The sequence below is a fragment of the Canis aureus genome, chromosome 5 (genome assembly GCF_053574225.1).
Source record: "Canis aureus isolate CA01 chromosome 5, VMU_Caureus_v.1.0, whole genome shotgun sequence".
Taxonomy (NCBI): domain Eukaryota; kingdom Metazoa; phylum Chordata; class Mammalia; order Carnivora; family Canidae; genus Canis; species Canis aureus.
The window spans coordinates 54,484,238-54,510,600 of record NC_135615.1 but is presented as its reverse complement, the minus strand read 5'-3'; the positions used below and the strand labels follow the sequence as shown (position 1 = coordinate 54,510,600).

At 43.4% G+C, this 26,363-nt stretch overlaps 1 protein-coding gene across 9 annotated transcripts in view; it reads left to right on the top strand.

Moving 5' to 3' along the window:
* Window positions 1-26,363, top strand: part of LOC144314204 (uncharacterized) — a 55,448-nt gene that overhangs the window by 7,524 nt on the left and 21,561 nt on the right. For 3 of the 9 annotated variants that reach the window (XR_013380022.1, XM_077898043.1, XM_077898044.1), the window contains exons 2-4: window positions 14,586-14,696; window positions 16,429-16,569; window positions 20,719-20,824. Coding sequence is in view for 2 of the 9 variants with exons in the window: in XM_077898043.1 (XP_077754169.1) it covers window positions 14,657-14,696; window positions 16,429-16,569; window positions 20,719-20,824 (287 nt within the window). In the remaining 7 variants the exon portion in view is untranslated. Of the gene's footprint in view, window positions 1-4,078; window positions 4,257-4,343; window positions 4,445-8,972; window positions 9,249-10,582; window positions 10,994-12,402; window positions 12,498-13,190; window positions 13,322-14,585; window positions 14,697-16,428; window positions 16,570-20,718; window positions 20,825-25,262; window positions 25,603-26,363 lie in introns of those variants that run through there. The other 6 variants (XR_013380027.1, XR_013380024.1, XR_013380029.1 and 3 more) reach the window with 6 other exon arrangements.

Below are 26,363 nucleotides of genomic sequence, written 5' to 3'. Positions count from 1 at the left end.
GGAATAAAGTTCCTCTCTGAGAAGCAGAAATGATCTAAATGGTTTCATTCTTGGCACATTGCTCACTTTGAGAAGTTGAGGAAATGTTTGACTTGTCTGAAAAAAATTAAGCAGGCCACATGTTGAGGCACTTTGGAGTAAAGCGATGGGGAAGAGGATGAGGTAGATAGGGAGTGACTCACGGTTTGATCTGGATTCTAGGGCTGTGTCCACACTAATGAGGGGGAAAGACAGCACTGTTGATCAAAGTAATGTGGAAAATCCTTGCCACGTTTCACTTAAATGCCCTGTAACTTTTTTACAGAAAGGGCTGTTCCGACATTGGGAGCTCTTGGGCTCCTCATCAGAGGAGCCTGCTGGCCCCATCACTCATGATTTCACTTTCCATTAAGAGGCGCATTTGCTCCCAGGTGGACTTAGCTCATCTCTGTCTTATTTCTCTGTGGTCCTGCTCGAATTTGTCACTGTGCTAAGCTCTGGCTGTGGTTGGGGTTAAGATCATTTGTCAAACTGTTGGAAGCAGAGACTTCAGAAAGGGACATTGGACTTTCTGGTGGCTTTCTGAAAAACTGAGAATCTTGGGCCTAGATAATAACGATGATGAAAAAGTTGGATCTCTGATTATGTGCCACTCACTGGCTGTGTCAATGCTTTATGAGCCTTACCTCGTTTAGTGCTCCATCGACCTCAGGAGGTAACTGCACTTCTTATTCCCAGCCCACAGATGTGTAAACGAGGCTCAGAGAGCTTAAGCCATATGCCCAAGATCACCCAGCAAGGAAGCTGCAAGGCTTCGGTTTGAACCCGGGCTGTTCTGCTTCAGAACCTTACTTGCTACCTGTGGCTGCCTCCCCTTGTCATCCTGGAGCACTTCTCATCAGTTGAACCCAGTTATGGTGTTTCAGGCTGGCAGGGGCTCTCAACTCTGGATGCACATTGACTCACGGGGAACCTTTTGAGAAATACCCATCCCAAACCCAACCCCAGAGATTCTGATTTGATTGAAGTTGAGGCCAATATTGATATCTTCAGTTAGGTAGAAACCAGCATTTCTTTCTTTCTTTTTTTTTTTTTTTCTTTTAAGTGATTCCAAAGCTCAGGCAAGCTCAGGGTTAGAGATCTATTTTCTTCTGGGAAATGCATACATAAATTCCAGGAGTTTAATGCCTTCACCTCAGTCTTCTCACCTCATACTGAATGCCCAGCCTTCTCTCCCACAGACACACCCATTGCAAGAATCAGCTCCTGTAAAAAGTTTTCTAGTCACTTCACTTTGCACTCCCTAAGTAATTCTGTATTTAGTTTGGCCCAGATATTGGTGTGGAGAGTGCCTGATAGTTAGATTTTGATCAATTTGTGGGTGCCGCATCCTCCCACCCAGGTAATTTGTATAGTCCTTAAGGGCAAAACTATGTCTTTTCCAACTGTGGTTGCCCTGAAGATATCTTGTGTAGTGCTGTGTATGCAGGTGGATGAAAAATGCTGGCTGAGTTAATGGCAAAACTCCTGTGGGATTTCAGACCTGTGAGAAGGTGTGCAAGAAGCCAAAAAAGAAAAGTAAATCAAGTATTAGTAGTCTTTTATAGTAATCATATCTCAATTGATGTATTCAGTCAATAGCTATTGAGCATCTACTGTGTGGCCATCATAGTCTGGTAAGAGACATAGAACGATCACATATATAAATCCATAAACATGAATTTAAATTTAAAAAAAGAAGAAGAGGGATCCCTGGGTGGCGCAGCGGTTTGGCGCCTGCCTTTGGCCCAGGGCGCGATCCTGGAGACCCGGGATCGAATCCCACGTCGGGCTCCCGGTGCATGGAGCCTGCTTCTCCCTCTGCCTGTGTCTTTGCCTCTCTCTCTCTCTGTGACTATCATAAATAAATACAAAAATTAAAAAAAATTAAAAAAAAAGAAGAAGAGAAACCCATACACAAGACATTTCGATAGTATTGGGGTGTTGAAGGAAATAAAAGAAGTTGAGGTGAAAACAAATGACTGGCCAGGAAGGGGACCTTTGGGAAACCCGAGGAAGGTCTTGCTAAGGGAGGGGATGATCAAGCCTGAAGTCTGAGGAGATAACCGTGGAAATTCTGGCAAGTGTTCCAGACAGAAACCTTGGAAGCAGACATAAGGACCAGAAGCAAGGTCTGTGTGGGGCAGACGTACCAAACTGGAATGCTAGTGGGGAGGTCAAAGATGCAGGCTGTGCCAGACTCTGCAGGCCTTGGATGTCCTAGTAAGAAGTAAGGATTTCTTGGTGGGCAGAGTAAGAGTCTTGAAATTTGCAGTTTACAGGCAAATGATGATGCAAAAGTAAATCTATGTGGGTTCTCCTAGTTATTTCATCTGCTTGGATCGGCGGCCTTAAGGAAATTCTATAAGTGACCTCTAGGGTAGGGAAAGCTTTGGTGTATGGTGTTCCCTTTATTCCAGCAAAGCATTTCCCTGACACAGGGTTCAAATGCATGAAGGATGCATTATCATTCACTATGGGTTTTTTTTTTCCCCTAACTGTGCTGAAAGGTGAGGAAAGGCCTATCCCTGACAAAATGTTTATCTCATTTTCCCCGGGTGGTCACTTGGAGTAGTGGAGTCGTGGCTTGTTGTGCCATTTATAACATCGGTGGACTACAGAGCTCAGCTTTGTGTTTCATCGCTTTAATAGGAAACCTCTGAGTAGTGGAAATGGTTGATAGACACTCGGTGGGTCAGTTATCTCTCGCTGAACAACAAATGACTACCGATTTAGTGGCTTAAAATGAAAAACATTTATTACCCCGCAGATTCTGTGAGTCAGGAGTCTGGGCACAGCTTAGCAGGGTCCCCTGCTCAGGGTGTCAGAAGGCTGTCATCAGGGTGTCTGCTAGGCTGCATTCTCATTTGGAGGCTTCCCTGGGTGAGAGTCTGCTTCTAAGCTCTCTCAAGTTTTGGAGAGAATTCATTTCCTGGTGGTTGTGACGCTGAGGCCTCTGGCTGGTTGCGTCTCTCAGTGGAAGCTGCCCTCCGAGCTGCCCTGAGCCCCCTGCCGTGTGGGCCAATCTGCCAGCAGGACGGGGCCTTACGTAACACAACATAATCCTTAAAGTGATAGCCTATCACTTTTGCTATATCCTGTTGGGTTAGAGGCAAGTTCTGAGTCCTACCCACTCACAAGAGGATCAGAGGACACAAGGGTGTATAGGCCAGCAATAAAGAACCAAGGATCAGGGGATTTTATTAAAAAAATTAAAAACAACAACAACCACATCTTGTCCTCGGAAGTTATAACTGATGTCATAACATCCCATGGTTGCTGATAAGCAGACATCCTAAACATTTTCCTTTTATACCTTTGAACTTTGTTCTCTGTGGGTCTATTCTCGGGGTAGAAGGGGAGGGACATCTTGGAAACATTTATTTATTTATGTATTATTTTATTATTTTTGTTAACTTGAAACATTCCTTTAAAACTGGTTTGTAAACTGAAAAAAAAAATAAAGTCTGTACAGTTAGTGATTTTTTATGACTGTCCGAGGCTACCTCCTATCTTTCTGAGGTGAGACCCCTCCATCCTGTTCTAGCTCATGGGCAGCCAAAATAAATCTGCTGCATTTTTTCACCTGCCTTTCTAGGAGAGCAGGCTTCCCTGGAATATTTGCAGAGCGAACCTCCTCCGTGCACACTCACATGATGCTCTGTCATCTGTGGGAGGAGAGCCAACGTTATAAAAAGTTGCCAGGGAAGAAGAAAACGGATCACAGCAAAATAACCTGGGCACTTAACCAGCCTGAACTTGGCCTGCTTGATGTCCATACACTTTTAGGAAAGATTTGCCTTTTATAGTCACTCTCTCCTAGCCAGTATTGCAGTGGTTTCTTTTGCTTCTGGAAATTGGAGGCCCCAAGACCCTAGATCCCAAGTGTGCTGTTGTCAGGTCAGACATAGCACCAAAGAGTGGCTTCGAGGGAGCACCAAGAATCCCCGTTATTGTCATATTCCACTCCCTTCCAACCTCCCTTCCATCCTCCCTTCCCTGGCACCCCTGCCTTTTTCCTTGATGTGGACAGGGCATGTTTTCTTGGTCTTGTCTACAGTGTCCCATAAACTAAGCTCCGGAAAACCAGGCTCCTGCACCTGAACTCTCCCAACTGGCTCGCTGCCCCCAGACGTGTCTCCCTGAGAGAGGGTCCAGGCTTCTCCCATTTCATGTTGCTGGCCAAAGAGAGATTTGGGGAACCTTTTTCTTGACCTTCCCTTTGGAATTCAAAGGGGGTAAGTCCATTTAAATATTGTCTGCGGGACAGATGTGAGCTAGCTGTGTCGCAGGCCCTGACAACGGTTTTGTCTCTTCTCTCGGAGGTGGTTGTTGCCAACCTCTGTAGGTTTCCCTGGGTCACAGGAACAGAACTTACAACCTGTGAGTGTGGATCAAGACCGATGCCACAGCTTTGATCAGTTAGGTATGAATAAATTAGAAATTTATGGTCTAAATTCCCTTTGAAATACATACACACGTGGAGGTTAAGGGGAGAAAGCGTTTGGCAGAAATAGCCTGAGAAGTTGCCAGCCATATAGTGCTTGGAAATCAGCCAGACGGAGTTTGCCAAACCTATAAGCAGCCAGGTTTGCTCATCCCCACATTAAAGGAACATTAAGGTCTTTATCTATTGACCTGAACCTAAGAAAAAAGGGGAATTCTAGAACTGAGACTAATGCTTTTTTGAAAAAAAAAATCACCGTCTGCCACCTGATTATTGTTGAGACCTCTGTGCGATGTTGCCTAGCTCACGCGTGACATGCCACAGTACACAAGGGTGGAGCTGGCGAACAAGTACAGGATGCTATAGAGGGCAGGGGCCAGTTAGCCTCATCAGGTCGAGCAAGCATAAGAGCAAGCCCCTGACTGCAGGCAGGGAAAAGGTAAATGCAATGTTAGGAAAGGTGGTATCACAGAATGGGCAAGGCCCCAGCCGCATCAGGCTACAAAATCGCTTTCTAAAGAGCCCAAGATAGAAAGCGTGCAATAGACACATCTTGCAGTCCTAAGGAGAAAAGGATTCAAATAATAGTGATAATCACTATTGTTATGAGTAGTACTGCTACAATTTATTAGATGCCGAGCATGTGCTTACCTCCCGTGTTCTGTGCTGAGCTCTCCGCCTATGCTGTTGAGAAACCCAACAGCCCTGCAGCGCAAGTATTAAGCAGTTGGTGTGATTTCTCTGACGGAATTCCTGATTGGAATCTTGAAGTCGTGTTACAGATCATCTGAAACTTAGGTGTTTGGGAAAAGTATCTCTGAGCATCTAGAATGCCTGAGACTTAGAGGTTCTTGCAGATTTCCAGCCCTTCAAATATCCTGCCTTGCCCAGTCTGTCCCAGACTGATTATTTGCAGCATGTCATAGACCCAGTTGGACAACTGTGAAGGGTAGATGGCCCAGTCCATGCTGAAACTTGCTGAGAAGGAGAAAATCGTATTACTTGGGCAAAAACATTACCCAAATGTTTTTGGGTTATACCCAACTGGCCAGTTCTCTATTGATGAGGATATGTGAGATAATATTTATGGAGAGCTTAGCATGTATCAGATACCGTTGTGATAGTTTCTATGTATAGTAACTAATTTAATATTTATTTATTTATTTATTTATTTATTTATTTATTTATTTATTTATTTATTGAAGTTTGATTTGCCGACATACAGTATAACACCCCCAGTGCTCATCTCATCATAATTTAATCTTTAGAATGACTTTATGCTGTAGTTTTGGTTGTTTTTTTGTTTTTTGGGTTTTTTTTTTTTTTTTTTTTTTTTTTGGTCATGGGTGACTAATAGTTTGAGGTGGTATTAGAATTGGTTAACTTTCATAACAAACATCCTCCAATCTTAGTGACTTCATACAAGAAAAGATTGATTTCTTCCTTAAATCACTGTCAATCACATGAGTGGCAGGCAGGTTTTCACACCATGATTTGGGAAGGCAGCAACAGCTGCGGGGGCAGGGGAGGGTGTCTCAGAATCTTCTCCTAGATCTTCTGCCACTGGCAAGCGGAGCGTGAGAAGAGACAAGGAGCCCAGAGGATCTCGTGGGAGGTTTTAGGGGTCAGCCCAGGAATGTCATTCTCACTTCTGTCTACATTCTAATAGAACTGGTCACCAGGCCCCACAGAGGTGAAGGAATAGAATGGGAAATGTGGTTTTCCTGTGCTCCCAGGAGGGAGAAGAAATAGCGCAGTGGATGTATTGGGAGACCTCTGCTCCAGAGAAGTGCTGTTATCATCCCTGCTTTAGAACTGAGGGAATTAAGGCATTGGAGGTTTTGATACCCAAGAACACGTTCATGTTCAATACCCAATATCACAGTCAATAAGTAGGATGAGGATTCAAAACCAAGTAGGCCTATTTCTGAGCCCACACTTGTAACTACAACTCTCTACTGCCTCTCAATTATTGCCAGGCCAGAAATGTTACTCTCAAGTCATCACTATTTGGTTTGATGATTTTACCCCAGATATGGCCCCAGACTATTATTCAGACATTTTTGTGATTGGGTAGGTGTGCCATTTACAGAGCCCCAGTCACAGATGATAACAAAAGGCAGTTAGACAGACGGTAGAGGATTCTAAACTCTGTCGGAACATTTAGCCTCAACTTCCCCCCCCCCCACCTCCGTATTCTTTCCCTATCTCAGACCCACCCACCCACTTAGTAACCTCCAGTACCGCTACTAGTGGAGAAAAAAAGAAAGAAAAAAAAGATAAGAAAAAAAAAAAAAAAAGGAAGACAAGTCCTGATGAAGCTTTCACAGTATTGAGAAGGTCAAAGGGAGTTGAGCGAGTATCTGCCGGCACTGAAGTTAACCAGACATTTGGCTCTTCTCCCAAATGGATGGTTAAAAATATCAGACCATGAGCACTGAACCGGTTTAGCCCAACCTTCAGCCTTGTGCTCAACAGCAGGCTGCTCCATGATTTTTCTTACCCTCCACTGCTATCTCTCATGTGTCCAAAAACATCTGAAACCATCTCACTGAGCCTCCCCCATGGTGCCTTGCCCTGAAGTCTTAGAGACAACCTCACATGGGCCTGGGCAGACCCTTGGAAAGTTGCAGAATCCTGCCTGTCAGATGTGTACATGTCAACACGCCACCTGTTCTGGCGGGAAACCAATTTTCTTTTCTGTTTCTTCCTCCTTTGGGAAACGTGCCTGCTTCTGGCATCTGTCCCCGTGTATCCTGCTCACACACTAAGACAAAGAAGTCATTTCATTTCTCAAGTTGTCTTGGCCACTTTAAAAAAAAAAAAGGTCTTGCATTCTCTCTTAATAGCCCTGTTTATTCCTTCATCTTCCTCTACTTTATGTATTTAAAACTCTTCTTGTTTCCTGGTATAATATTCTCGCTCCACATTTCTCTTACAGTTCACTTCTTTGTTTTTGTTTGGAGTCTTCATCTTTTTAAAATCACCTTTGATTATATGAAAGAATGCTTCTAAAGTAATCTAAGGTGTTTTCATATGCATCAACCACTGATCTTAATGGTTTTCACTGCTGTTCTGGAACATTGTGTCATTTATCTTTAGACAAGCTTGACTATTTGCTTTTCTTTCTCCCTAAGAGTGTATTCTAAGTTATAGATGGCATGAGTTACAAAACATGACAGTATTGAAATATGGGCTTTTACACTATTGATCTATACTTTAAGAAACACTGCTTCCTGTATTTTTTTTTTTAAAGAACATTGGACTTACTCTTTTTTCCCCAAATTCCTGCCACCTCTGTTGTTTCAAACATAATTTCTTTGGAGTGTGAAAAGAAACGAGTTCCAGGGAGGTTGCTTCACTGCCGTGTAGGCAGGTCAGATGGATTCTCTTCTTCCTACAGAATCATCCTGTGATCTTGGTAAAGTTAAGCTGCAGGACAAAAGTGTATTTAAAGAAAGATATTATGGGACCGGAAGCTTAGAGAATTTAACTTTACTTCTGTGACTCAGATGCCTCCCATTTTAAGAAAGTCCTCTGAACACTGTGTACTTTGGTTTTGCCTTTTCATAAAAAGGGAACCAATAAAAATATAGCATCTACAATGTAGGCCTCTAACAGACTTCCAATAAATGGCTCGTTAAAGTCCTTTTCAAAAATGATGTGAGTGAAAAATTAATGAACTTACCAGGAAAATGGAAGTTTGTTTCCCGGGAATTGGTATTTTATGAACATTCTATGCCCTTGTCCTTCTGTCTTCTGCCAAATTTTTGCCAATCTCCTCCAATGAGCAATACTTGGATTTGCCAGATGTGTTTCAAAGAGCATGAGAATTTTAGTGAAAAACATGAAAAAGCAAGGTATAATGAAATATGTGATGTGTGCTCTTGGATATGGAACGGATTTACTTGTCATCACCCCTCTGTCCTCTCTGAGACACAGTGTCATCATCACTAATTCTGCAAATTATCAAGGCACACCCATGGGCTCAAATCCTAGCTCCATTCCTGATGGCTTCTATGATTTTCAGCAAATTGATAACCTTTCTAAAGGTTAGGGTTGATGGGTAGGTAAGAGAGTTTGACTTAAGACCTTAGTGTCTTCATAAGTAAAGTCCTCTTTGGGAGCTGTAAGGATCACATGAAAAAAAGCAAGGGAAACACTTAACAGAGTGCCTGACATATTGTTAATATGCAACAAGTGGCTCTCCCATAAGCTCGGTGGAGAATATTCTTAAAATATTAAACTAGTCTCTCTTCCTCCTCCCTTCAAATATTAATCCCTAGCAAACCGTGCTTCCTTAAATTCCTTTGGCCTTTACAGTTGATGGCCACAGGGAAAGAGAGAGGGTGGGCAGACACTTAAACTCAGAGGTTATCATTTCTCTCTGAGTTGATAAGCTAATGTTTTGATTTTATAGTATGACAGTAGCCTTGAAAGTCAAGCTTTTTTGGGGAAAAAAAAAAAAGAGCCTTCTACTTTGTAAATCTTCCCTTTACTTATCTAGAGTCAAGTCTGGTAAATTTGGACTCCAGAGCTTTATTTATAAGACCTAGAAAAAGGAAGAAAGAAGATATGATGTAAGAATACATTTCATCTGACTGAAAGGGAAAGTAAGAAAGCCCTTCAGGTTCCAGAGAGAGGAGTCCAGGGCGGGAGGAGAAAGAGAGGCAAGAAATATATCAGAATTGAGGAAAATGACTTACCATCAAGATAAAGATTCCATGTGGAAGAAGGTTGGAGAAACTCTCACAGCAGGCTGACCCACCCCAAACATCTCAAGGTAAACATTGGTTAATTCAAAAGCCCTTTATGGGGGCGCTCCCTGTCTTCAGCCTAGCACTGGGCCAGCATGGCACCACACATATGGGAGTTCCGAAAGGCTGGAGGTACACTTCTTGGTGCACATGGAGCCCCAGAAGCCTCGTGTGTCTAAGTAGAAGAATCCAGAAGTACTATAGACTCCTAAGCCACAGAGGGACAGAACGAAGAGGTTATTTTATGGTGCTGAGCCCTCACGGCAGGAGGCTGTGGCAAAAAGCACAGCTTCTACTTCAGGTGCTAGGTACAAATGAGGTCAGCCGTGTCACGCTAGAGACAAGAATGGGCAACAGAGGCAGGATCCAAACAGTCACATCATGTTAGGCCTGGAACATGCAAGGCACAACAAAGAGCAGCAGCATTAACTTTCCTCTGCTCTCTGCGGAAATCAAGTACTCTGGAATAAGATAGGATCTGAGAGAGAAAATCAAGAGTCTGTGTTTGCTTTTGTGCATCTGAACATAATTCATACATTTCTGGTCCTTCTATGGAAGTAATTGAGAGCTGGGCTCATATTGAAGCTGGCTTTCAGTTTGTGTGTGTGTGTGTGTGTGTGTGTGTATTGGGGAGGGAGGCTGAGTGGTTAGCATAGCATCTAAGTACCTCACAGAGATGTGAATAGGGAAGGCGATATTTTAGAAAATGAATTTCAAAGTTCCACAGAATAATAAAGGTAGTTAGTCTGTCACAGTGACATCATTTTTTCATATGAGTGGGTCACCTGAGGGCATCCACCAAAATGCACACCTGTAGCCATGACACGCCACGCCAGCCACTTAGCTATAGGAGGAGGCCTAAACAAAGTTTATGAGTTCTAATCAGATATATCTCACTACTTACTGCCTGAAGCACTCCCTGTTTGGGGCTGAAGTAATTCAACTAAAAATATACCTACCAATCAACACCTCCCTGTTGTTTCTAGCTGCATGGACGCGAAGGGCAGAAAAAGTCTCCAAATATACTTCAAAGAGCCCACAGCTCTTCAGGACACAACTTCACACCAGTGTTGTGGAAAGCAGAATAGAGGCGTAGCACAGTTACCAATAATGTCAACAAACTCAAGGTGTTAGTGTGTGAAACGAGGTGGTTATTTTGATGACACTGATTATATCAACTGTTCCTCCTTACAATCACAGGGTACTTTTAGATCACGAACACTAAAATTACCCACCAGTAATTTGGAGATCAAGTTTATAGCAACCCATTCAAAATAAATGGGTTCGTTTTGGCTCCGTGGCATTAGGCAACAGAAGGCATGTGAGGTTCTCAAACTGGTTTGTACCACTTTCTTTGTAGCTCAAGCTTGAGGAAGATCTGGACAGAAGGTTCTTTGAGGCATTGCTCAACTGGAGGTCATTTCTGCTGTTGGCAGAATGGAAATCCCAAAAACACGTATTTGAGAGTCCACAGACTGTCTTCATAGTGTATTTAAGTAACTTCAAAAGCTTTGTTGGAAAATAATTATGTAATCCAGGTCCTTCTGCTTCATGAGGAATCACTATGTTCCCGAACACCCAACAGTCTTATTCCAAGTCACCATACTGGATACAAGAAGTAGTGTCTCCTCCTCAAGTATCTCTAAGCATCCCTGGCTGGCTTACATTCCTGGTGGTTGCTTGTCGTATCAGCTGCATGTAACCAAATCTAACTGTGGCGGCTTAACCAAGCAGATGAGGGGTGTTATTGTCACACATTAAAAGTCTGGAGGTGAGCAATCCTCTGCAAGGGGTCTGTAAGGTCTTTAGTGGTCTAGGCCCCCTTCAATATTTCTTTCCTCTCCCTGTAATGTAAGCCTTTTGCCTCATGCTTGTTGCCTCATGGTCACAAAATGGCTGCCCCTTCTCTGCACTCAGTGTCTTTGCTCTCAGCAGAAAGCAGGAAGCACTGAGGGGCTCCAAAGGGCTAAAAAAAAAAAAAAAAGAGGACTAGGGGACAACACCTGGGGCAGCCAAACAAAACTTTCCCAGAAAGCAGGTTTTTCATTGTCTCATCCACTTGAGATGAATGTTCATGCCTCTGTTGTTGTCTGGGAAAGCAAAGATTTTAGAGAGATAAATGCCACCTGAAACAAAATCTGAATAGAGTTGGTAAGGAAAAAGGGGAGCCCGAGCTCCGTGAGCACACAGCAGTGCCTGCCACTCTCCCAGCCCTCTTCCCACACCTCTGCTCCTGGCTTTTCCACATTGGCCATGTCTGGCCATTTCCTACCTTCTAGGCAGACCCGAACACTGTATATCAGATACACGTGCCTTGGCAGTGGCCTCACATCTTTTCAGGGGCCTCCTGAGTATTTCTTTGTGATCGTCCAGCCTGATGCCATGCTGCTGAGACCACTTTATTTCCCTATTCACTCAGTTAACGGGTGCTTGAGTGGTACTTCGAAGCGTCAGGTCCTGCTGTAGAGAGAGACTGATGGAAGGAACCCAAATCTCAAGGCCTCCCCTCAGGGAGCTCACTCCATGGGGAGATGTGATTGCTCAGCCCTTATTTGTCCCCATCTCTGGGCACGTTTGTGCAGAGTACACACCCTGACACTGTTTGTGACGACCCTGTCAACACCCTAGGGATCCAGGCTTCTATCTGCCCATCTCTACCAGAATAAGTCAGAAATAAAGACAAACAGGCAACAAACATGATTTTTTGCCAAAAGCCCACTGCCTATTCCAGGTCTCCCATGTCCTTAAGCAGAGCATTTGCCCTCTCGGTTGGAAGCGCCGGCCCCTATGTCCGGCCTCCGTTTGTTCCTTAAGAAAATCATTCTCACCTTTTTAGCTGCATGAGAGAAATTTTGCTCAACACCAGTTCCGGTTTCCACCTTTATAGTCACCACGAGTTAAAAAAAATTGGGGATCCAGTGTTGGAACCTCCCATCAAACTTACATCTAATGGAAATTCCTCATGGAGCAGTTCATGCCCATTGACAGCTAGTGGCCTCATTTCCCTGGCACACTTTACCTGATGGTCTGTGTGCCTTCTGAGGCTCCTTCACAAAGTTCAGATTCGGTTTTTATGTGAATCTGGTTGATCTGTTGCTTTGACCTTCTACTTTGTTTAGGGAAGAGGAGTGATAAAATTTCAGTTCTGACCACATCTTTTCTCTTTCCCTCTTGACTCAGCATCTCACAGGTAGAGAGAACATGACAGTGTCAGGGTCCCATGGAAAGGTATTCAAAGTGGAATGGGATCCTTGAGGAGTCCGGAGATCCTGTAGGTGGGTGATCAAGGCTGGTGTGGTTGTGATTATGAGTCTGTAAACTTGCTAACATGGAGAAGTCCTCACCAAACTGTCTCTTGTCCAGCTGCCGTGCTCTGTTTTGTGTTCTCTGGTCCATCTAAGCATTGGGGTTTCCTTCTCTCACCTTGACACCCTCCCTGAAGAGCTTCTCGCTGCTCTCTGTCTAGCCAGATCCTTTAGACCACATTGCCTCGAACTGTCCTTCTTAAACTCAGCACATACCACACCGCCTTACTGGTCCTACTCTGGCCTTCCTGTCTCTCCCTCAACACTGGAATACAGCTGTGTCCAGCTACCCAGCACCCCACCCCTGTGCTCATCATGCCTGTTCTGGTTCTTCAGGAAATGCTCGAACTCACAAAACGGGTATTGGGGTCTCCTACATACTCAGGAGCTCCCCGCTGTACGCTGTGTGACTCCCTGCCCAGAATAGACCATCTATACATGGGGCCGCTGCAGGTGTAAGATGCCAAATTCCTCTTCAACGTGCTCAATTTTCTAGGCAATTTATATTTGAGACCGTAGGCAAGTGGCTGTGTCACTAGTTGCAGGCTTCTCTGGGTGGTGACAGAAGCATGGGGAAGCCAACCATGTTTCCTCCACCTATTGAGGCTTCTCTGTGCCAAAGCGGGTGCAAAGCACCAAACTCAGACTTTGTTTTTCCTGCAGCTTTTGACTGAATCGCTCCTCCTTGGGAGTCCACTGATGCTGGGTCCTCAGAGGAGTATGTGTAAAGAGAGGCACAGCTGCATGCCCATGCTAACGAAGAATGCAGAACCTGAGCTTCAGTTTTCTTCCCAGTAAGATGGGCAATTAGCTATCTCTCGTAATTTGATGTAAGGATTATGTGAGAAAATGTATAATGAAGTCCTTTATACGGTGCAGGTGCTCAGCATATATTAATTCTCTGCTCCATCCCTGCTATAGTCTCATGTTGAGATATCTATTGATCAGTTGCATGAAGTCTCATCCCCCCCATTATTGTGAACACATCCAGGAGAAAAGTCACATCCTTCTTGTTTTTACATACAGAAGAATCAGATGATAGAAAGAACACTAAGAGTCATAAAACCATGAGCTTGTTCATGGACCTGCCATCTGTTATCTCTGTGACTTTGGACCAGTTCACTTGTCAGTAAAATAAGGGGTTCAGTTTGGAGGATTGCTAATTTCTATGTGTCTAACCTAAGTGTCCTAAAGAACTTAGTGATGGGTACCCAATAAGCATGATACACAAGACTGTTTTTTTTTTTTTTAAGATTTTATTTATTTATTCATGAGAGACACAGAGAAAGAGAGAGAGAGGCAGAGACACAGGCAGAGAGAGAAGCAGGCTCCATGCAGGGAGCATGATGGGACTCGATCCCGGGTCTCCAGGATCACGTCCTGGGCTGAAGGAGGCGCTAAACCACTAAGCCACCCGGGCTGCCCTGATACACAAGACTTTTTTTTTTTTTTAATTTTTTTTTATTTAAGTTCCAGTTAACATACAGTGTCCTATTAGTTTCAGGTGTACAACATAGTGATTCAACACTTCCATACATCAGCCAGTGCTCATCACGACAAGTGCCCTCCTTAATCCCCATCACATATTTACCGCATCCCCTCACCCACCTCCTCTCTGGTTACCATCAGTTTGTTCTCTAGAGTTAAGAGTCTGTTTCTTGGTTTGCCCCCCCCCTCTCTTTTTTCCCTTTGTTTTGTTTCTTAAATTCCACATATTCAAAACTTTTAAATAGGCAAATGTGTGAGTGTCCGTCTTGATGGCATTGTGGTCATACTGGGTCTTCCCTCCCAATGGGCTCATTCACGTCTGAAGACTAGAGAGCTCAATCATGCTGCAGCTCCTCAGGCCCACAGAGGAAAAGTGTCCCTTCAATCTGAAGCCCAATCCCCAGCCAGATTCTATGAATCAACCAAGTCACACAAATGCACACCCTCCCCTAAACTCCATCCACCCCAGTCAACTAGGGTGATGTGGGGATGCTGGTGGGAATGTTAGATCTGGAGAGACAGGTATTTAAATTCGGGTTCTGCAACATCCCCTTTGTTTCTCTCCCACAGCTGACGATGGAAGCTAAGGTACACAACTGGGAAACAAGTGTTTGGCACCTTTTCCACCTGCAGACAGGGTTATGATTGTATTGATGTCGAGCATGGCTTGGAGATTATCAGGTAAAAAAACGTGATATTGGTCAGCTAAATTATAAAATTTCCAATTCTCCTAGCACATTTCTGTATACCGGAGAAAGGTATTTCTTTGCCTGAGGCTGTTTATTTACAGTCATACAAAACCCAACAATTTGCATTACAACCAATCAATTTAAAAGGTATCTTTGAGCCTATTTTAAACAAAGCTGGGATGAGGGTCCTGGTTCTTGATGCCTTCGTAGTAGTGTTACAAGAATATTTACCACAATGATTTCTAATGAACTAGTTTCTTTTTTTTGTTTGTTTGTTTTTTCAAGAATGATAAGACAAGGGACACCTGGGTGGCTCAGCGGTTGAACATCTGCCTTTGGCTCAGGGTGTGATCCCAGGGTCAGGGATCGAGTCCCACATCGGGCTCCCTCCATGGAGCCTGCTTCTCCCTCTGCCTGTGTCTCTGCCTCTCTGTCTCTCTGTCAATCATGAATAAATAAATAAAATCTAAAAAAGAAAAGAATGCTAAGACAAGATCATTCTGATATGACTCATTTCTGCCTCTGAAGGCCAGGAACCTCAAACTGAATACAGGTTTTCATAATTAATTGAAATTGGCCAAAGGTAAGACTGCAGAGAGAGGCAAGGATTGGAAATTAGTCACCAAAGGGGAAGGAATTGTCCAGTTCAAAAGATAAGTTCACCTCTATTTTAGCACATTCCTCATTGGAAAATCTGGACTAGAAGGCAGTAAGGTAGAGATACAACTCTTCCTAAGATGTGAGCTAGCTCCTGGCTATTTTCAATTTTCACACATTCTTTCACACATAACACAGATGTTATGAAGGCTGTCAACTCAAATGTACCTAGGCAGAACTAATATATCCTGCTTCATCGGTTTGGAATATGAAATAACTCTACATTTCTTTGAATGTTCAATTTATAATAATTCCAATTCCTTATTTTTGCTGAGAAGAGAAGTCTATACTTTTTCTCCTGGCCATTGCCCATGAGAAGTCTAAGAACCTAAGTCCACACAGGCCAACACGATCACTCATGGAAAAAGATGCTAGTTCTTGCTGTGTCACTCCTGAAAACATTAGTCCATCAGTCTAGTGCAGACAGAGGGGCTGCTGCCATCAGCCATCTAGGGACCAGGGGAAGTTGGCAGGGGAGAGTGCTTCTCCCTGGAATGCCATGTTCCACTCAGGCATGGGGCTCCCTACCCTAGCAAGCTGGGTTCCTGCAAGATGAGTCTTTGTGATTAGTCTTCTTCTCTCATATATTCAGCCTTTTGCCACTGGGCATGATCACGGTGTGATGATGACTGAATCTGGAAGGGATAGTATCAGTGCCAGACTAGCTCTCCTCTTGGATAATCTTGACCCTGTTCTTTTTTAAAAAAATTTTTTTTAAAGACTTGATTTATACATTCCTGAGAGACACACAGAAAGAGGCAGAGACATAGGCAGAGGGAGAAGTAGGCTCCCCACAGGCTCCCCACAGGACTCAATCCCAGGACCTCAGAATCATGACCTGAACCAAAGGCAGACGCTCAACCACTGAGCCACCCAGGTGTCCCAATCTTGACTCTGTTCTTAAGCTTAAGGCACTCAAATGTGCCTGATGGTGAAGTTCCCCTTGGGCCCCACCTCAGTGACTTTTCTTACTAAATTAGTTCAATTAAAAAAATTTCAGTGTTTCAGAGATGTTTTAATAACTTAGAATATCCAAAGTAAGGACTCTGATTCCTGTTTCTCTTCAGGTCTCACAGAATCGCATTATAACGATAGGGATGGTGCATGGAGGAGTGACACTGTCCAATGCCATTGCCAAGAGCAGCCAGGCATTAAGACGTTGTCAAGTCAGCGAATATCCTGTTATAACCCCTCTTTGAGAACAGTGGGTGAGTGCTAGCCTTGCATCTGTTGAGCCTCTCAACGTAGCTCAGCCCAGAACTAAAGTGTCTACCTCAAAGTGACTTGATAACTGGAATCAGAAACAGCAACTTCTAAGTGTTTTTTTCTCCAGAGTAATAATAAAACCATAATTTCAAGTTCAACATCGTTGGGCTACCAGTAATAGTTTGTGTGAAAAGTAATGGTTTGTGAGAATTGATTGAGTACGTTTCATACATAAATTAATACTCAAGGGTAAGGGAAAGAGTCCTGAGCCCCAACCTGGGCCCGACCTGTGCTAGTCCTGGCATCCTGGTCCCCCTACAAAGCTAAGGCTCAGGGAAGTGAAGGAACCTGTCCATTATCACAGAGCCAGTGCATGGCAGGGCTGGGATTCAGAACCATGTCCTCCCGACTATAGCATCTGTGCTCTTAACCACTGCACCCTACATCCTCGCCGGGTGTGCAATAAGGTAAGCTGTTCACCAATCAAATAGGCAGCAAGGTAGAAAACCCAAGGTATGAGGGTCCATCTAAAACTCTGTCTCCTCCTGTCTTCACATCACTGTCCCATGCCAGGTGTGCCTTGGTGATTAATGCCTCTGACGCTCTGGGTGTGTCCAGATGATATGCTATCTACAGCACACAAATGGGAAATTTCAAGATGGTGTTCTTTAACAGGCTTGCCACCAAATGCTGTCAGAAAACTAAAATTGTCCAGGCTATTTTGAGACCAAATTCAAAGTTTTATCCAGCTTCTCCCCAAAGTAAATTGATGTTCATGAATCTCAGAGCTGTTCTCTGCCTCACATTTTAGTTGGAGTCGTGTAGCCAGAACTTGTGCTCATTCTAATGCATGTCCCTGTGTTGACCCCAATCCTTCTGAAAAGCCCAGTGGAATTACATGGTCTCAGATGGAATCAGGGGCCTGCATTCATTAGCTTCAAAGTAAAGAAAAAGAAGGCAAGAGTTGACTCAGAACATGAACACAGGACCAAGAGTAAAATTAGAATTGCCCATTTAATGTTTACACATCTCCTAGGCTGGGATGGGGGGGGGGGTGGGGAGTATAGCTTGTTTACTTTTGAGTGTAAATTACTGAGTTTTCCCACCTTGAGATAGAAACCTAACCTGTGAGACAAAATTTTCTTTTCTTCCTTCCTTTTCTAACAAGTAGGGATGACTTGGTGAAATGTGCATCGGTTTTCATTTCAGGTGAGAAAATAGAAGGAAGGCTGCAATATCTAAGTAATGTGTCGAAGATGCATCAGAGACTAGATGAGACAGTACGTTAGTATAAATAGTAGCAAGGACTGGAAATTTCAAGTCCCCCCCCCCCCCCGCCCAGTCCCCCAATTATTGGCATTTGACACTTGGCCCTGGGTCCTGGAGTCTTCATGGTCACTGTGTAGCCCGGGAAGTGATGCAGGGTGACACACACAGAGAACCTTTCCTGGAAATGGGTTTGGAGGAGAGCTTATTATAAACAATAAGCCCTTGTGTATGGGATTGAAAATAGACTCAGACAGTGCATAAGGTTACGGTTATGTGTTGAAAGGCTAAAATCCACCATCTGTCACCTATCTACATGCCCTTACTGAAGCATTTGCCTCTGCCTGGAATCTCATTCCAGGAACTCTGACTAAGGGATTAGGCACTTCTGTATACAGAGGCAGTGACTTATGGTAGATGGCCATGGAATTGAAATCTATTTTTAAAAACAGAAAAAATATATATTTTTTTTTCAAGAAAGGAGGTGATGTGTTAAATGGTCACATGATCTGTCATCTGTTAGCTCATTCCTGGTTATCTACCTGTAGCAGTCTCATGGACTCTTCTGGGTCGGCTTTCATGGCTTTTCCTCCATAATTGTATAGGATATTATCTAGTCACAGTCCGTTGTTGGCTTCAAGCTGTATGAATGAAAAGCAGTGACAAGCTCTCAGACTCTGCCCCTCCATATAAAAAAAAATCATAATTTTCTATCATTGCTTTTGATTGTATACTAAAGTTATCATTAAGTAGAAAATATTTCTGGACCAGAACCTGTATATATGGGTCAGTTATCGCTTCCCTTCCACCATGATGTACATGTCAGTCCAAATGCTTCCTTCCTGTCTCTCTTTCCCCTGTGATGCAGCTTCAGTTCTGGAGTTAGCTGTATCATTTCAAGAGGATATTTTTCTATCAACCCAAAGCCTTTAGGAGGACTTAGGGAAAAGTATTTTGGCACTTACCTAGGCAGGATGATTGTGCTGGTTGTAATACCATTTTGGAAATTAAAAGTGTCTTGAGTCTTGTGATTACATAAACTCCTGCTTGGCAAACAAGGATTGTTTTGGCATTTGTGGGCCTGGGAGCTTACATATCATCTTTTTTACCTAAATTCTTTTTCCGTGAGTCTGCATTGTTGGTGAAGGCACAACCCAGGGAGGCGCTGGCTATAATTCCAGGCCTAGAGCCCACGAACAATGCAGGGGTTTGGAGGGGGAGAGCTCAAATCTCTTCAGTCATTTTAGGGGGTAGGGAGGACGGGGTGGGAATGTCCCAGCTTCTCATTCCATTGGCTCATGTTCAGCTACAAGAATGAACTCAAGGGTGCACGGGGAAAGCATGGCTCCTGTGTTCTCATAAGACGGTCCCCGAAATAGGAACATTTCATGTATTAAATGAGTCCCAGTGGCAGCTGAACGCTATAAAAAGTTAGAAATTTTACCCTAAGTACAGGTTCCCAGCCTGTGGGCTGTGGGCTCCTGGCAGGCTGCAGTTTGGTAGAGGGCAGAAAATTCACAATTGCGTAGAAAGACCCTTGTGTGATATGTGTCACACAAGTGTGTCCAAGGTCATCTAGCTGAGTGGTTAAGGGTCTGGAGCCTGATGGATTCAAACCTGGATGTGCCTTATACTAGGCCCCCAATAAGTGTGTGTGGCCCCCAAATAAGTTATTTAACCTCTGAGTGCTTCTGACTCTTGATCTGTAAGATGAAGGCAGTGGCAATACTACCGGTGGTCACCTTAAATCAGTTAGTATGTATGACCTGGTGTTGGTCACAGGGTTAGAACTCAACACATTTCAGCTATGATTATTTGACAGATATATTTGTGGCTGCTCTCATGATAAATTAAAAATATACTCAGTTAAATATATACTAAAGTTATCATTAAGCAGAAAATATTTCTGGACCATTTAAATGTGATTTCATCGCTATTCTTTGTCAGTATATATGGTTTCAATGGATGGAAACCAAACGTAGGATTATCATCAGAAGAGGATTCTTATTGTCAGAAGGAGATGGAAGGAATAAAGAGGTGGAGCTGAGTTATTCTGAAAGAGGAAAAAAAAAACACAGCTGGCACGCATGGCCCGCGTCTGCTGGTGGGCACCAGAGACAGACAGGTGGGAGGGCCCGTGATACTTTGAGGAGCTCATAAAAATGTCCTAAATTCTTTGGAAATTAGAACTAATGTGTTCATGTGTAATTATTAGTATTAAATATACATTTCTCTTTGGTGTGTAGACATTTAAAATATAATTTTTCTGTATCTTTATGTGAGAAGTTGGCCAACGAAGGCAAATGTGTCAGGGCCCATGGATGTCCTGATGCGGCCCAAGTGCAAGTGCTTCTGTTACATTTGTTCATGTCCTTTTCTGTGTCCCCTACTGAATGAGGAAGTCTTAGGAGCAGAGACTGCATCTTATTTGCCTTTGTACACACGGAGCCTTTCTTGGTGGCTGGCACATTACAGGCAACCAATAAATATTTGAAGAAAGAAATGATTAGCATTTGGGGTGACATGCAACGAGCATGGTGCCCTGGAAAAAAGGGTGTTGCTTCATCTCTAAGCAAGTCAATCTCAGCGCAGCCTAGAAGGGCATTTGGAAGTGGCATTCGATGTTACATGGATGAAAACCCAAAAGTTTTCACTGAGCAGGGCAAAAGAGAGGCACATACAAAAAAAGGATTTCTCTGGATTTGACCGAGTGCAGTGCTTACATGAAAGACTGAATGTTGAGCTCCACCTGGGGCCCAGCTCCTGGGGAGGGAGCCCTCACGTGTGGGACCTGGCAGACAGGGGTTGTTCATAGCAGAAGGGGGAATGCAACTATGGAGACTTGAATCCAACAAGTTACACCCTCCCCTCCCCTCTCCTTTTAGGGCTCTTCTGGGTCCTCGGCTGCCTGAGGCCAGGGAAGGAAGATGCGCCTGGTAGGACAGCGGCACCCCAGGAAGCCAAGGTCTTGGTGGCAAAGAACAGTGGGAGGTAAATGGGATTGCCAAGATTGTACCCAGTGCTTCCTGTGAGCTGGATCTGCTTCATGGGATGCTGGGGGTGTGGCCGGGGGCAGAACTAGGGAGAAGCATGAAGAAAATCAAGGTAACTGTAGTCTGTAGGAAAAAGGGAAGTATTGTTACTTTGGATTTTTAAGTGAATCAAAAATTTCCTTTCGTTTCATTGCTTATATTCAAAAATATGTCAGATTTACTGTGAACTATTCATGGCAGGATATACACAGAAACTAAGTAACAACATGGATGATTCTTAGCAATAAAATATTTAGCGATTTTTCATATGGAAAATTTTAAACATATAGAAACAGAAAGAATACTGTGATTTTTCTCCACGTACGTACCGCCCAGCTTCCATCGTAGCCAGCCTTGTTTCATTGCTATGTCTTACAGCCTTCCCCCTCCCTTATTATTTCGAAGAAAAGCTCCAACATCATAGAATACCATTTTTTATAATGTTAAAAAATAACTAAAATTATAAAAACACATTTTCATGAATACATGGGTGCAGTAAAATCATATAAAAAGAAATTCAAGACAGATGAAAGGCACAGCACTTGGGGTGGTAGTTCCTGCACACGGGCAGGGGTGGGGTTCCATGTAGATTAGTGTCTGGGATTTTGTTTTCAGTAGCCAGTTCTGGGTACCTACTTGTTACCTTGGTAACAATCACTGATGAAGGGAGCTTGTGGGGGGCGGGGTTCAGTCAATTAAGCATCTGCCTTTGTCTGAGGTCATAATCCTGGGGTCCTGGGATGGAGTTCCACCTTCAGTGGGGAGTCTGCTTCTCCCTCTCTTCCTCCCTTGGCTTGTGCTCGCTCTTTCTCTCTCTCAAATAAATAAATAAAACCTTAAAAAAAATCACTGATTAAAGAACTAGACATAAAAGGAGACCATGTAGAGACCAATAAGAGAAGGCGAGTGAACCAAGGGTTCACATTCATCTAGTGATGTGTACAGAGGACCCATGGGTCCTTTGCTGCCTGAGCCAGTGGTGTCATCATCTTCCTTTCCAAAGGTGACTAGAGTGTGTGGTGGAAGAGGACCTGGAATCCAGCTTCTTGGAAGAGCTCTACATGAGTAGAGCTCTGTGTCCACAAGCACGTCCATGTCCTATTTTGCTATAACCCATTTCACGTTGCCTTGTTCCTGCCTGAACCATGGGACCCAGAACCACAGCTTGGCTAGAAGAGGCTGCAGAGTGATTGCATCCTACACAGGAGAGGCACATCCATTGCAGCCAAATGTACTGTGGGGGCTCCAAGAAGATGCCTGTGAGGCGAGGTTTATTTCTGGCAGGCAGGAGAGGTTCCAGAGCAGGGGAGAAGACAGGGAGGAAGGAAGAAGGAAGGGGGGGGAAAGGTGAAAAAGACAGAAAAGGAAAAAGTCGGGGGAGGGTTTGTTCATAGCTATTTACAGTGTATATTTTCTCAATCCAAGATGTATTTAGATTGATGAATTGGAAGAACTGTTCCACTTTCAGCCCATGCCCTCACTTGAGTTTTGCATTTTATTACAATTGTGATACGTGGAGTTGCTTGATTTAATTAACTCCCATATAGTGAGCAGAGAGGGAGGGCAGAGTGTAGTCCACCTATTAAATCCTGGCTCTCACCTATTGAGCAGGTCATGGAAGCTCTCTGGGCCTCAGTTTTCACATCTTAAAAACAAGGAGGTTGGACTAGAAGATGCCTGAAATGGTGTAACATTTTCTGATAAAAGGAATTTTTATATTTCTTTTCGTATGGTTAAGTGACTTGAACCAGACCATACATTGCACAGAAATGAATATTTCACAGGGATTAAAAAATAATAAAACAGTAAATTTGGTCTCCAACTCCCCCTGATTAATGTTAAATTTCTACCCATGCAGTTGCTCAGATCTTGAATTCTCATGTTTTTCCACATTTCCTTATGACCTGCACACCTTATGGAAAAGTAAGGGCTGTGACATCTTCTCCACAAAATCTCACATTAAATGGAACAAAACTTTTTTTGATTAAAGAAGAAAAATATCCTATTATGGGCCAGCCTCCAATTCTAGATTCTGTATTTAATAACAAAGTCACAGGTAGAAAATGGCTCTTTGATTTTGAGAACCACGGGATATGGAGCACCAGCCCTGAAGCTCACACATACATAATTGAAGGATGCATCTTTTTGCATTGTGTACACTCTGATTCAAGGCCCAGAATCATGGCTTTTCTACTTGGATGGGAACAAGTGACAAGGCCTGAGGTGCTGATGCAAGTCCCTTTGTGTCCAAGGGAGAGATGCTGAGACAGGAGTGCAGCCTCTACTGTCTGCGCTCTTGGGGTGATCATAGGGCATATGGAATCAGGATTAACATATCACAGGGAGTAAATAGAAAGCCTGGAATCAAACCCAAATATAAATTGCACTCAAAATATGATGAAGATCAAATCAGTGGGGGGAAAATATTATTTAGTAAATAATTCTGGGATAACTTTGCCCAGTTGAGAAACTTCAAGTTGAAACCTTAGCTCAACTTATACTTAAATACATTCCAAGTGGACCAAAAAATTAAGTATAAAAGTAAAACTACCTTCTAGGTAGAAAAAAAACCCAGATGATTTTAGATCGAGAAGCCTTTTCTAAGGCAGAAGCTATGAAGAAAAAAGTGGATGAATTTGACAATGTGAAGATTTTATATTTCTGTACAGGCTAAAAAATAAACATTAAAGGCAGAGGACAAACTTGAAAACATATTTGCCAAATATGTGATAGATGAATTAGCATCTCCCTTACAGTGAGATTTCTTAGTCAATTCAGGTAAGATAAACCGTCAAAAACAAAAATTGACATGGACAATAGGCAAGAAAGAAGATTATAAAGAGTATAATCAAAATAGTATAAATTAAAACAGCAAGATACTATTTTGCCCATAAAGTCAAAGAGTTAAAAGACTGATAATACCCCTGGTAGCAGTGTGCTGAAATTAGCACTCTAAGATTCGATTTACTCCTGGCTTTGATTTTAGTATAAAATCCTAGGATAGACATTTAAATTTTCTGAGCTTCAATTTTCTCATCTGTAAAATGGAGCACCTAATAGTCTTAGATGTTGCTGTAGAAGCAGCAGATACCATGAGGGCCCTAAAAAAGTCTTGGCCGGAAGGGAAGCCTGAAACCATGATTCATTGGTGACAACCATGACAAGAAGTGGTGATGGAAGCCACTTCCAGTGGCAGAAACTTCCCCAGTGGAGCATGTGCTGAGAGCCCCTGGGATGGGGCTGTGTCCAAGAAGTATCACTAGGGACAACTTCAGTGAACAGGAACTACCTCAGAGCTGCCATTGAGAATCACAGGTCAGAGATGACCCTGGGGAGATCTCCGGGGAGGTGAAGACCACTGTGCTTGTGTGTGCGTGTGTGCATGTGTTTGTGTGCATGTGTATGCGTGTGTGTGCATGTGTGTGCATGTGTGTGTGTGTGAGATTAAAACATGTGGATTTTAGAACCAGACTTCTTGGATTCAAATCCTGATCCAACTATGTGGCCATGTGAAAAGTCTCTATGAATTAGTTTTCTCATTTGTTAAGTGTAGATAATAATTGCATTTAACTCCTGTGGTTATCATGAGAATTTTATGAGTCAATACACAGAAAACATTTAAAGATTCCTGAAACATAATAAATACCTAATCATGATTATTATTATTATTATTATTATTATTATTATTGCTATTGGGAACACTGTTACTACTACCACCACAATCTTCCTTTAAAAAGAGAAAAAACCTGGATCATTGGAGCCTTAAAACTTCTGGTTAGCATCTCCATGTAAGCCCTAGAGCCCCTCTAATTTCAAAAAAAAAAAAAAAAAAGTCTGCTAGAGAGTTCCAATCATAACAGTAGGTTATTTCGCTTGCTACATAAAGAAGTCTTCATGTATCATTTGGCTCTGCCCCCCCTTTTCTCCATGCAAAGAAAGGAAGGAGGCCCTAGGGTCACTTACAGCATTCACAAAGGTGCAGCCCCTTCTCAGCCCCACCAGAGACCCTTCTGGGTGTTCAAAGCCTCACATTAATGCTCCAGATCAGTGCCCCCGGTGGAAAGGCCATTACTGTGCTCTGGCAACAGAGAGGCCAAGTATAACTCCTTGCTTTCTGTATTCAACAGGAGGTTCAAATATCTCAACCATGAAAATTTCCTAAAGAATTTCCCATGATATTTTTGGAATCTCCAATGCGGGGGTGTTTGATTAGAAAAAAAAAATGAATGAGAGCAGGTCAACCTCCACTTGCCAAATTACTCTGCCCTTCCCTTCCAGGTCAAATTGTGCTTTGTGCTCCATGTTAGCGGTGCTCTAAGCAAAACATTTTCCCTGTGTAACTTGGAAAATAAAAAGTTTGGGAAAGTAATTTTTATTTATTATTTATTTTTTTAAAGATTTTATTCACTTGTTCATGAGAGACACACAGAGAGAGGCAGAGACACAGGCAGAGGGAGAAGCAGGCTCCACGCAGGGAGCCCGACGTGGGACTCGATCCCAGGACGCCGGGGTCACACCCTGAGCCGAAGGCAGCCGCTCAACTGCTGAGCCACCTGGGTGTCCCAGGAAGCTAATTTTTAAATACAGCACCTGGGGGGCTGGGACCAGTGACATGTGCAGAATGGGGCTGCAGTCAGGGCTGATGCCCACTGCCATCCCCAGGGTGGGAGCTGCCATTCAGAAGAATGCCCACTACACGCTGTCTCTCTTAGAGACATGTAATTGGAATAACACTCAATTATTCACATCATAAGAAAGAGAGTGCATTTGTTTTGACTTCTACCTCTTGTGGAAGGAGTAGAGGTCTGAGAGATGCTGGGCTCATGCCCCTGCCGTCAGATACATATGGTGAAATGGCCAGGTTGCAAGAGGTTAAACGGTTTGCTTAAGATCACTCACTCAAATTCTTATTAATGCGAGGGAACAAAGGAGAAAGGAAGAAAGGAGCTTTTTGCCTTATATACCATCCATGCTATCTTGTTCTCCGGAGAGAAGGGGCCACAGCCATCCACGGCTGTACAATATGCACCAAGTATTCCAACTCTAAGAGGCAGCCAGAGAGGAGAGTAGAAAAGCCACAAAATGCCTGATTACACAAAAGTGAACAAAACAAATCAGGTCCTGGATGTTGACCAGGCATCGCCCCAGAAGATGGCTGTTCCACCTGTGTTGTCAGAGATGAGTCGATAGGAGGGAGTAATGAGAGGTGATAATGCAATCCAGCTTTGTTGGCTTCTCGGAGGAGCAACTTGACTTTCCTGTCATATTTAATTATAGCTACTCTGAGCAAACAGACTCTGTTGCTTCTTGGGTTTCTTGGAGGATGCCGAAAACATTGTTCTTTTCTCCGTGTAGTAGGAGGACCTTCCTTTGGCGTAATGTACGCTACTGGCTTGGCCAACTAACTGTGAAAACATATTTGCTCATTGTCATTGGGAATGACAATGGCAGTAGTGATTTTCAAGGGCTGCTCCAAGAACTGAGGGGAACACTGTTTG